Source organism: Mizuhopecten yessoensis, unplaced genomic scaffold (assembly GCF_002113885.1).
Source record: "Mizuhopecten yessoensis strain PY_sf001 unplaced genomic scaffold, ASM211388v2 scaffold7901, whole genome shotgun sequence".
In the NCBI taxonomy this organism is placed as follows: Eukaryota; Metazoa; Mollusca; class Bivalvia; order Pectinida; family Pectinidae; genus Mizuhopecten; species Mizuhopecten yessoensis.
The window spans coordinates 438,164-450,876 of NW_018407279.1; the positions used below are offsets into that span (position 1 = coordinate 438,164).

The 12,713-nt window shown below is 39.3% G+C and overlaps 1 protein-coding gene across 6 annotated transcripts in view; it reads left to right on the forward strand.

The window, feature by feature from the left end:
- LOC110454492 overlaps window positions 1-12,713 on the forward strand; it is a 47,355-nt gene that overhangs the window by 2,854 nt on the left and 31,788 nt on the right. For 5 of the 6 annotated variants that reach the window (XM_021504001.1, XM_021504005.1, XM_021504002.1 and 2 more), the window contains exons 2-3: window positions 3,040-3,197; window positions 4,675-4,719. In XM_021504001.1, coding sequence (XP_021359676.1) covers window positions 3,071-3,197; window positions 4,675-4,719 — 172 coding nt within the window. In that variant the 5' untranslated portion in view covers window positions 3,040-3,070. The remainder of the gene's footprint in view (window positions 1-3,039; window positions 3,198-4,674; window positions 4,720-12,713) is intronic. The other variant, XM_021504006.1, reaches the window with a different exon arrangement.

Here is a 12,713-nt window from a genome sequence, read left to right on the forward strand (position 1 = left end):
AGGAGGACAATCGTTTCGTGTATAAATGAGGCTGGTTCGACCCCTGAGGGATAGAGAGGGGGGCGCTCCAAGAAAGGAAATTACCTAAAATCCTGCTTTTAAACACTACTCGTTAATGCCAAAAGTAGATTAAAACAATTTCAGTATGAAACATCATTTAGAAACAATAATTTCTTATATAAATGAGGCGGGTTTAACCACCATTGACAGCGGGACGGGGCCTTAAAAGGAGAAATCTTTTCGGATTTAGGTTTAAATGCTTTCTGATAGCTTTACTGACAAATAGTTACCCACCGCTGACCAAAACTACCATCATGGAAAACAAATTCTTGGAATATTGTAAGTAATGTACCTCCACATATGTGAAAGATGAATTTCGCTTTCTGTTAATTTCTAGTAAATTTGACAATATTGACATTTGTAATATTATGAAAAGTGAAAATTATAAAAAAAAAAATCCTATCTACAGTGTATGTCCACACACAATCAGCTTGAGATTGAAATACTGCAGAAATAACCATAAAAATAAACGGAAAAACAACAACATTCAGTCAACTGTTATTGTATCAGTTGAAATGTATAGACAATGCATTACAGAATTTTAAACAATCTTTGATATTAAGATTAGCTAATGAGGCTTTACTTGATCAACAATAATTTAAGATTTTAATAACGTGCAGGCGGCTAGTACTGTATACGTACCTGTTATAATAACTGTAAAATCATTATTATTTTCATGTAAAATAAAGGTATCGTTTTTAGGTTTTTTTAAAATTCATATTTCATCTACTACCACGTGTAACTATAGTTCTTTACAAAGAATATAAATGGAATGTTTCTCTGATTAAAGTAGACATAAGTTCTTAATAATTATATGTATTACACTACAATCTACATCATTTTGAAACAGACTATAACCAAATTGTAATCAGGTGTGAAAATTGAAATGTATGCTAGGTGAGACTAGGTATTTTAGAAATGTATGCTAGGTGAAACTTAACCAAGGTCGCGTGATACTATTTACCGGCAGGAACTCACAAAGTCACATACATGCGAATTGAATCGATACTAATAAAAGTTAGAGTTTGAAAAACAAATATTAACGGGCTCAAAACAGCAAAAAAAACATTTGGCTGTTGGCGGTCCTCGTCGGACCTGTTTGAGTGACTGCCTTTAACAAAGCGTACACAATCTGCCGATACACGTGTAGGCCTATCGATGTCCGATTCAGTCAGATTTGCAGACGATAAGAAAACTACTTTGAAACGTATATTTTATAAAAAAAAAGAGTGAAAGATTTATCCGTATAAAAGATTCTTTTCTGAAAGTTATTGTTGTGAAAACAACATCGTTTTATTCCAATTATCTTTTTTGCCCATACCAGGTGACAACAGATATTTGCCACATGCTTTCTTATTAATTCCATGTGTTTGCATGGTTACCTAAACAGCGTGTATGTATATACACCTGTCATTGTTAGATCATTTTGATTGATAGGTGGAAATATGACAGTTGTAGTTTGGTCAATGATTTATTGTACTGAAAATGATTTTAACAAATGTAGGAGATGGAGTGGCTTTCATGTCATTTTGACATATTTCCAGTTTTAGCTCTATTTCTCTCTCTCTGAGAAAGGAATCGGAGGGATCTTTCTCACTTTTATATGTTTGTTCCCCTTTGGAAGTATTTTTCATTGACATCATTAATTATGTAAGATTTGCAAGGTTTTAGCATTATGCATATAATTATTGAGTTCTTATACAGTGACATTTGCCTTAATGGCAGATAGGACACTTCGAGTTTGAAGTTAATGTACAAGATTTCACTTGAGGATTTCCCGCATGAGACTAGGCAATAGTTTGATTTGCTTTATCAAACGTTCTATCAACATCATGTGTGGTGTGTATGCTAACTCGTTTGTGCGCAGGAGGCAGGGTAATAGTGAGGTAAGTACCTCCTTATGATAGCGCGTATATGCTGTCTCACCTCAATACCATACCGAAAGTACCCAGTACAGCATTCCACCTGGTCATACTATACTGGTATCGGCTGAACCACGCATACACAAAACACACTGAGGCACGTCTTAAAATGACCTCAGCTTTTGATAGGACGTTAAAAATCCGAACTAAACCAAGCCTGCGTTATGGTATTTCAGTGATATAGCACTATACAGTCGGCTTCAGATCCGCGCTATCACAAGGAGGCAATAACACCAACATGACCTGCCTCCGGCACACATTCAGAACACACATGGAGGCTAGTCCTTGAATGACCTTAATTGTTGATAGAATGTCAAGCTCGATAAAACCAAACCTTAGTTATGCATACCGAGTTGTGAGACACATAAACAAAATTATGACGCACAATGTTCGTAACATCAATATGGTATGAAGATGGATGCAACGATTAGTTTTAGGACGTGCCTCCGTTTGCATAACGCATGTGTGCTGAAGGCAGGGTATGTTGGTGTATACGGATGCAATGGGGATACACAACCGATTTATTTTGTCTCCTTACAATAGCACTACCGCAATGAATACCCTGCTGTAGGCAACACGCACGATATCCAAACGAGTCACGTTATACTGACAACGGGTCAACAAGTTGTGTTAACCATATAAATGCTGAACGTTTAGCAGGGATGACAATTAGGTTTTTAAGTGTGTGGTGGGTTATTTTTTTCGCTATATGTGGTTCAAGTAAATACTACATGCGACAGCGCGGATTTGAAATTTTATCTTCTTAATTTATTCATTTAGGGACTATCAACACAAAAAGATAGACGTTCACACCAAGGAATACACTAAACGTTAACTAAGGTTTTAAAAGTATAAAAGATAAAAAAAAACACCCAACAACATCAAAAGCAAACGAAATTGTTGTAGAACATGATACCATATCTTTTAGTATAAATCAATTGAATGTAAATAATAGCATTGATGGTGAAGAAACTGTCCACCAACGGCGATTATTTTTAGACGGGGCATGACACTGCTTTTATTGATATGTCTTATTCTATGAAAAATGATTTTGTAGATTGCTGCTGAAATGTAAACGTACAAAAAAGATGTATAGACCAACACGATGGCAATCATGGAGTTTCGGGTTTAGTGACATTCCAGAACGACCCAATTCGCAAATCAACATCAGTTCCGATTCTATATATGAGGAGCATGATGTTATACCTGTCCATGGTAAGAATCACGAAATCAAATGGTTTTCCTTTCCAATAGGCATACATATTTTCATATTATCGATACATTAACCATTTCAGTAATATTCAACATTATTATTACAATGATATTTGATTGGTTTGCAAACGAGTCCGCTGATGATGTGGCAAATAAAGACCAAGGCCAAATGCGAGGCATTGCCAAGTAAGGTGTTCCAGTTGGGGAAAAAAATGTGTTATACGATGCTTGATTGGGGTTGGACGTCTTCGATTACATGAAGACTGGCGACTACGGAGACACCACCGACAGGAAAATATAGGGAAGTCAGAAGGAAAGTCAGAAAGGAAAGTATATTAATTGGTTGCAATAAGGCCAGCCTGAATAATTTTGGTTTCTTAGGCGTCGTCTTGGTAGTATATCAGGGGGGAAACCCCTGACACTATTTGAGGACTAAAATGAGTTTGCTTCTACGAAATGTAGTGTGATAAAAGTCCGAACCTGTAGAGACTTTTGCTCATCGATAATCGTATTTCTGTACCATGATACAAAATGGTAGTAGCATTTTGTCGTTCCGTTTTGTTTTGCAACCCATTGAAGAGTTAAAATTACCATGGATAGTAATTTCATTTTGTTGAGTGCTTTAAATAACTTTGTTCATCAAAGGGCGTGCAACATATGCGTTGATATACTCTAGACAAATATATAAGGGTATTTGCCTTCTTGTGATAGCGCATCTCTGATGTCAATATCGAGTGATACCTCACCATGCCGACGGCACCAAGCAACATATTCCAGCCGGACACATTATACTGAAAATATGTTGACAAACTGACAAACGATTTTTAGCGATTAGCTCAGGCTGAACGTTAAGCAGGAAATAGCAACTACGATTTTAAAGAGTTTTTGTCCCCGACCTACACAAATGTGGCTCCTACAGTGACTTCACCTTTTTCTACAGCAGGATGCAACACTTCTATGAATTACTCAATAAGCATGTTCCTGTTTAGTTATGATACACAAACAAGAGTTCCAAAAAAGGGTTCCTGACGCCCACCATTGTACCATCTCCATAGGTTTTAAGTAAAATATGTATTTGAGTCATGTTTAACAGTAAATGCAACTTATTGTAACCTTTGATCAAAATTCCACACTGCTGTGTAAGACATTGTTCTTTCAGGGTGATGCTGTCATTTGACCTATTTACTAGCTTAGTATTAAATGTGGAAAAAGGGGAACCTAAGAGAAAGACCTGTCTTATGCTTCTTGGGGGGAAAAAGAGATAACAATCTTAAAAAAAAAGACTTTTATTTTCATGAATGTGATTTCATATATGATTTACCTCAGAGTGCATGAAAATTAATTCATATACCTGATGTTATAACTGTTGTCAAATAAATAAATTTCAGTATAAAAACTATTATAAGCATTCTCAGTTTCTCAGTGTGAGCAAATATTTCAGACAGTATACACACATAAATATATATTGTACATTAAACAGGTTCTGTATCCTCGCGAGGTTCGGATGAACAACGACAGTCAAAAGGTGGGTATTAAATCATTAAAACTTATGTTAATAGTACATTTGAGGGATCTTACAACGTAACGTGATGTGCAAAATAAGTGAAAACGATCAAATTAAACTGGCCGATAAGAGCCTGTATATAATTTTTTGTATTTCTTGTTGTATTGGTTAACGGCCCTTCGACAATGCGAGTCATTTAGGGTCGCAGGTCGCAGGAAAAACAGTTGACAAACTCCATTTCTCGGTATACATTTATTTATTCATTTCCCCGGGCCGACGTATACTGTACAGATATAGTACAGGATTCAGAAACACAAAGGAACCCCTGCAAATACAATTTGCCAACATTACAAATAGACCAATTCATACAAGATACCATTAGTTATTCTTTATAATAATGAATTCGACGCGTTTGGACCGATAAAATATTAAATTATAAGAACAACTACTGTTACAAGTATTATTTACCTGATATCGTCATGTTGCCACGCAGTAGGAAATATTGGCCCGTCATGTCAAGTAGCGCTGATCCCCGAAGGTGATCGTGTCAAACGCTCTGGCTAGAATGCAACGCCCACCGCTAAAGTAACTCCTTTTATACGACCCCCCACACATTCGCGCATTAGTTTCACTCACCGACACGCCCATCGACCCACCCTTGGTCAAACTGGTCAAACTGGACAAACGGGTACAATACAGGTAAACACAATTACGTCACATTTTACAGGTTATACATAGACGCCGGGGAAACCCCGCACAATACATTGTAAACAAAGACCCTTCATGTAACTAGTACCACACATTAAATGTGACCCTACGACATACTACCCCTGTTTAAAGATGTCGTCTCGACGTCTCAAATTGATAAACAATATTTCAATCGTTGTATTCAGCTGTCAGCCCCTTAATACAATATTATTGCATCATATTAGTTGTAACCCTGTAAAGACAACAACTATAAGCCAAATATTAGTACCTGTAAACAAAAGAATATATATCAGCCAAATATTATTCTGGGCAAAATTATTTGTTTACTTTAGAACACATCATTTATCATGACGATATACCCTGAACACGATTCCAGGGAAAGATACTATAAATATCAAATCAGAAATTTATTATCCGTCTGACAAACATAACACATCTTAAAATCTATTTAAAATTATTCCTCCATCTGAAAAGATGATAAGGACCAACTCTAACACAATTCCTACATCTGAAAAAACACAAGAACCACAACTGGCATGGCAGTTTGTAGCTTTTCAGAAAATTATATTAGACATCTATTTACAAATCTCACTCCGTCCCTACATTTATTTTAATATAAAATCCAATCCCCCTCTACTACTTGACCCATTTGCCAATTACCATATCTCTCTGGAGGATTTCTCACCCTACCCGAGCGCCTGTGACTCGGTTCCCTCTCTATTTCCCTATGAGAGGATTCATTTATCCTTGGTATCTCCGGCATTCCCATAACAGGTCCGGTTTCCTCTTGGGAAACCCGACTAACACTGTTCTCAATGTCCTCAATGTTCTCACTGTTCTCAACACTACCATCCTCAACGAAATTGTCTGGAATATTATTCTCCAACATAGATCTCAAACCTCTATGGGTCCGTCTTGGTTTATACAGGTATTCCTCCTCCGAGCTTGAACCTGAACCCGACGACATGCTATCTTTCCGTGGTTCCGCCCCAGTGGTGACTGCTTTACGCCGTCCCTCTGGAGCCACTCGAGAACTCGAAGTTCCATCCTGACGCTCCGCCTCATTCCGTCCCGCGTAAGGTAACAGCATGTTTCTGTGTAAGGTTCTAACTCTACCTGGACCTTGTTCTTTCCGAACTCTGTGTACTGGTGTGTCCTTATGAGGTTTGGACAAAACCTTGTAGGGCAATTTCTCCCACTTATCAGCAAGTGTGCACTTACCCCTTAGGTTAACATTTCTTACTAACACCCGGTCTCCTGCCTTGAGAACTGAATCCCTTACCCGAAGGTCATAATAATGTTTATAGGATTTTGCAGATTTCTTGGCATATCTCTCAGCAGCCCGGTAAGCAAACCGTAACCTAGACTTAAGCTTACTTACATATTCCGTCTTTGGTTGAAACTGAGGAAACTCCTGGTCATGTAACCCAAAATAGGCATCTCCAGCCAGCCTAGGTTGTCGCCCAAATAACAAATAAAATGGGGAAAACCCTGTACTCACATGAGTTGCTGCGTTGTATGCATGAACCATTGCTGGTACGTGTGCTTTCCAATTCTATTTCTCCTCGTCCTCTAATGTACCCAGCATCTTTAACATTGTTTGATTAAATCGCTCGGTCATGCCGTTCCCCTGAGGGTGAAAAGGTGTAGTACGAGACTTCCTTGTTCCAGCTACCTTTCATAGTTCCTGAATGATCTTTGATTCAAAATTTCTACCCTGATCGCTGTGAAGCCTGGCAGGAAAACCATAGTGGACAATAAAATTGTCAAATAGAACTCTGGCTACCGTAGTGGCTAATTGATTTCTGGTAGGTATAGCTTGGGCGTAACGGGTATAATGATCCGTGATCACTAAAATGTGCTCGTAGCCTCCCTTGCTACTCTCCAGTGATAGAAAATCAAGACAAACCAACTCCATCGGCTCTGACGACACAATTCCAACCATCTCTGCCCTATTTGTCACTGCAGTTTTTCTTCTGATACACCTATCACAACTCCTCACCTGTTCACTCACATCTTCCTCCATCCCACACCAATAANGCTGCTGTACACACAGCTCGCACAACTTCAGGAAATACACATTGCTCACCTTGTCCGGGTTTACGTGACAACCCATCTGCATCACCATTGCTCTTGCCAGAGCGATAGATAAGCTTAAATGTGTAGTTTGCCAATTCAGCGACCCAACGATGCCCTGTTGCGTCCAACCTGGCTGATGTTGTGACATATGTAAGAGGATTATTATCAGTGTACACCTCAAACTCTGGCAGACCATACAAATAATCTTTAAACTTATCGGTGACTGCCCATTTTAAACACAAAAATTCCAGTTTGTGAGCCGGATACAGTTTCTCACTAGGTTTCAAACCACGGCTGGCATATGCGATCACCCTGTCCTTACCCTCTTGGTTTTAGTATAACACAGCTCCCAGTCCTTCTAATGACGCATCTGTGTTTAATTAGGGCCCCGTATCGGAGATACGGGTGCCCTATAGTAATCACTCTGTCTGTCCACAAATTTTGTTCCTTGCTGATAACTTTAATATTTATTGACCGATGTACATGAAACGTGGTCAAGATGTTCAGTTCACAAAAATACACATTGAGGTAAAAAGTCAAGACCAAAGGTCAAGGTTATAAGCTTCAAAGGTCAAGGTCAAATTTTACATCTTTTCACTGATGACCATTTTGTTCTGACATTATGAAGCAAAGTTGATCAGAATTAAAGAAGGAGTCAACTGACCAAAGGTCAAGGTCATCGGATCAGGGGTCAAGGGCAACTTTTCTAGCTTTTCACTTGTGAACATTTTGCTATGACATTATGAAGCAAAGTTGTTAGGAATTAAACAAAGAGACACACTGAGGTAATAAGTCGAAGGTCAAGGTCATTAGATTCAAAGGTCAAGGTCAAATTTTGCAACTTTTCACTGATGAACATTTTGTTATGACATGATGTAGCAAAATTGATCAGAATTAAACAAGGAGTCAACTGACCAAAGGTCAAGGTCATTGGGTCAAATGTCAAGGTTAAATTTTGCACCTTTTCACTGGTGAACATTTCGCTATGACACTTTGAAGCAATGTTGCTCAGGATTAAACAAGGAGTCAATTGATCAAAGGTCAAGGTCACTGGGTCAAAGGTGAAGGTTAAATTGTGTACCTTTTCCCTGATGAACATTTTGTTATGACATTACTAAGCAATGTTGTTAAGAACTTAACACAGAGTCAACTGACCTTAGAACCAGGTTACGAGGTCCAAAGGGTCAAGGTCAAGTTTTGTATTTTTCACGGATGAACATTTTGTTATGATATTAAGAAGCAAAGTTGGTCAGAATCAAAGAATAAGTCAACTGACCAAAGATCAGGGTCACTGGGTTAATGGTCAAGGTCATTTGGGTCCAAAGGTCAAAGACAAAGTGGATCTCTGACTTTGACCCTGGCTCTTGATGGAGGAGGTATATAAGGTGAAATAAACCAAATCAAAGCTAACACATGAGTATTGCACCGGTATTTACATTTCTGTTAGCCCAGCAAATATGGAGGTGGAAGGAAACAAGACTCGCATCATAGTACATGTAAAATGTATATTTTGCTTCCTTGCGATTCTTTTTGAAGTCCAAATGTCAAACGTCAAGCTCAGCTATATGGGCAGATTGCTTCTTGATGATTATAAGGGATATATTAATTGGCACAAGACGGGGCCCTTACTGACCTGTCAGTGTTCTAGTTTAAACGGCTTTGAGTAATCGGCATACGCCAGAATTGGCGGACTCATCAGCTTCTCCTTGAGTAGCTCAAATGCCTTTTTACACTCCTCCGACCAAACAAATGGAGTTTAAGGTTTCTTTGACTTGGTTTTCACAGTGGGATGACCAATGAGTAAATCATTTAAAGGTCGGCTATTGCTGCATATCCCTTTACAAACTTGCGATAGTATCCTGTAAAACACAAGAAAGTCCTCACCTCTTTAACCGATTCGCATGGTTTCCAAGACTTTAATGTCTCTACTTTCTCCTCATCGGCAGCTATTCCCTGCTCACTTACCACATGTCCCAGGTACTTAACCTTGGTTTTAAAGAACTCGCACTTGGTTGGGTTCAATTTAAGACCGTTTGACTTAAAAGTTTCTCAAAAACTGCCTCAATCCTTTCTATGTGCTCCTCAAAATTTTCCGAAATTATCAGGACATCATCTAAGAATATCAAACATTCGCGGAGACACATATCACCCATACATCGCTCCATCAACCTCTGAAACGTCGATGGAGCATTACAGAGACCAAAAGGTAATCTCCTGAACTGATAAAATCCTAAAGGACCAACAGAGAAAGCTGTCTTATCCTTGTCCTCATCACACATCTCTACCTGGTAGTATCCAGACCTTAAGTCCAATTTTGAGAAAAAATTGGACCCTACAAGAGTATTAAGGGTGTCATCAACTCTTGGCAACGTGTACTTGTCCTTAATAGTCCTTGAATTTAAAGTCCTATAATCTATACAAAATCTTAACTGACCATTTTTCTTTCTTACCAACACTACGTTTGAAGCATATGGATACATTGAATCCTCCATTACACCAGATTCCTTCATCTCCTTGAGATGCTGCCTTACCTCCTCATACATGGCCGGGGGTATCTTCCTATAAGGAAGTCTAAAGAATCTGTCATCGTGCAACCTTATACCGTGTTTCACTAACCCTGTACAACCTATGTCCATCTGACTTGTTGGAAAATAATGAGCTCCAACTCCCCAATACCTTTTGTACCCTTAATCTCTGGGTACTGGTTAAGTTATCAGAATCAATCTGAACACCTAGTGACTCCAAGTCTAAGATTTCACTACTAGGCTTACCTGGGGTGTTGTTTTGATCACTCGCTATATCCTTACCGTGTTCCTCAGGTTTCCAGTGGTCAACAACCTTGACCTCATTCAAAGTACCAAGTTCCGGTCCTCGCGGTATTTGTATAGGACAAGCTAACAAGTTACACACCCTAACAACCACTCTAGCTGTTGAGCCTGCGGCCAACTTCACCACTATGGGACATACTACCACTCCCTTAGGAGAATCTACACTAGTCTCGACCACAACCGTGTCAAGTTTTTTAGACTGTCTTACCATTCCATGTATAGTCAACGTCTCCCCGGCACCGATTTTAGTAATCCTATTGGTGGTTCTTACCGATAGAGAATTACCAATCTCTAGACTGCTGAAGGCCGTCTTCCAAAACCTGGCCTATCCCCTCAGCCTCTCCGAGTGCTAATAATCTGAGTTCATTAGTGCCAACTATCACAGGTACATTTCTGTTGTAATTTGTTTCGGGTACTACCAACATTGGAACAGACACTGTCCCCTTCCTGTTCAGACACAAAATTTCCGCCTCAAAATATCCAGAATATGGCAGTTTACTACCATCAGCACAATATACATCCACGCCGAAATCCCCCAACGTTCTGAGTTCTAATTCTCCTGATAATGATCGAAAAAATGACTCGCTACATGTGGTAACCATCGATCCTGTATCCACTAAACACTTGACTGGACTACCGCAGACCTCTATAATGGCCTCATTAGCTTCTCCGACCAATCGTTTTCTGACAATGTTTGGGTTCTTACCATCATCTCCCCCTATTTCCCCATTAATGAGGGAGGTTACTCTTTTGGTTGTGTTCTATTGGAACCCTTACCTGCATCATTTTTCTTCTGTTGCAATTTGTACTCTTCATTCTTCCTGTAGTTTCCTGACCCTCTGTTCTGATGCTGGCCTTGGCTGTTTCTGGAAAAATGGTTATCAACTTTAGTCTCTAATGACTTAAGTTTACTAGTTAAACCAGTAACCTGCTCAACTAGTTTATCTATCTTTGAATTTAGGTCACCATCCACCTGCATAGGCTGGTGTTGGGTACCCTTCTTCGAAATAGTCCCTTTTACCTTGTTAGCATTTTTTTATTTCTAAATCGACAGCTCTTACCTCCCTGACCAAAGCATCAAATGTTCCAAGTTTTGCGTCATACCTGTGTCTGGTCTGTGTTTTTTAGCCTCTCACTACTCAGTGAAGTCCAAAATTTCGACCTAAGCATGCCCTCTCGTGCTGAACCTTCTATATGGCCATTATCAATGGCGGATTGAAGTAGCGATTCCAGACGACAAGCAAATGACACTACTGTCTCACCGTCTTGCTGCATCTCGGAGTAGAACTTCTGTAATGTAGCCTCATGTGTGGCTGCATTCCCAAACAAGCCATCTAGTTTTTTAATGATGGTTTCGCACCCCGCCAGCTCTCCTAATGGTATCAGCATCTGTCTTGCGGTCCCTCGTAAGGATTGCCGTACCGCCTGTCTTATTGTGGCAAAGGGATAATGCTCATCCCTCAGGATACACCTTACCTCAAATTTCCAAACATTAAACCCGACATCACCTTTCTGGTCATCTCCACTGAAAGGCGATATTTTGGGCGGACGGGGTAAATTCCCTTGGGTTCCACTAGCATTGGACAAAAACGTAAATTCCCCATCCGTGGAGTCTGAACGTTTTAATCTGAGATTCCCTGGAGACGGTAGGTCCTCGAATTGACCAACTCCACCCAACTTGGCCCTACCTCTACCCCCTATTTTAGGCTTTGGAGTGCATGTGGCGCTTTTCCCTACCTTTAGCATCAGGAGTTGTTCATATTCCTCTTTTGTCAACACTTTATAATCTTCACTTTCCAATATTTTCTTAACAGCCTCTATATCTCTTACCTGAGCTTCACCTCCTGTAGCCTTAGTATCTCCCGGGGCGGTGCCTCCTGTAGCCATCTTGAAAACTACTCTGATACCCAGAAATCTGGATACGGCTCTGGTCTACCTATATACTGTAATAAATATCTGCCCCTAAAAATGTGGGAGGAAATCTTGCAGTTACTGGTTACTATTAACTGGTACCAGTTACTGGTTACTGGTGTCGGTGATTCACTAGAAAATTGTGAAAATTACAAACACCGTCAGAGGATTTTATGTAACTCCCCCTTTAAATGCTAATATATAGACATCATAACTAATGTAGAAACATAAAACGAATAACATATAAATACACAACATATAGGATTAAACACATATAAACATAAATTTTCAATCTCAGAATCTCGTGCTCGTTACATTCACACAGATTTCAACACAGAATATTTTCAACCCCCCCGCAAACACGTCAACGTAACCCCAGTTTAGTCAGTAAGTGCCGGTCGTCAGGTCATTTGGTCAAACAATGACAAATAGGCTATACAATATTAATCAAATTCTGAATAAAATGCAAATATTTCAACCAATTAACCA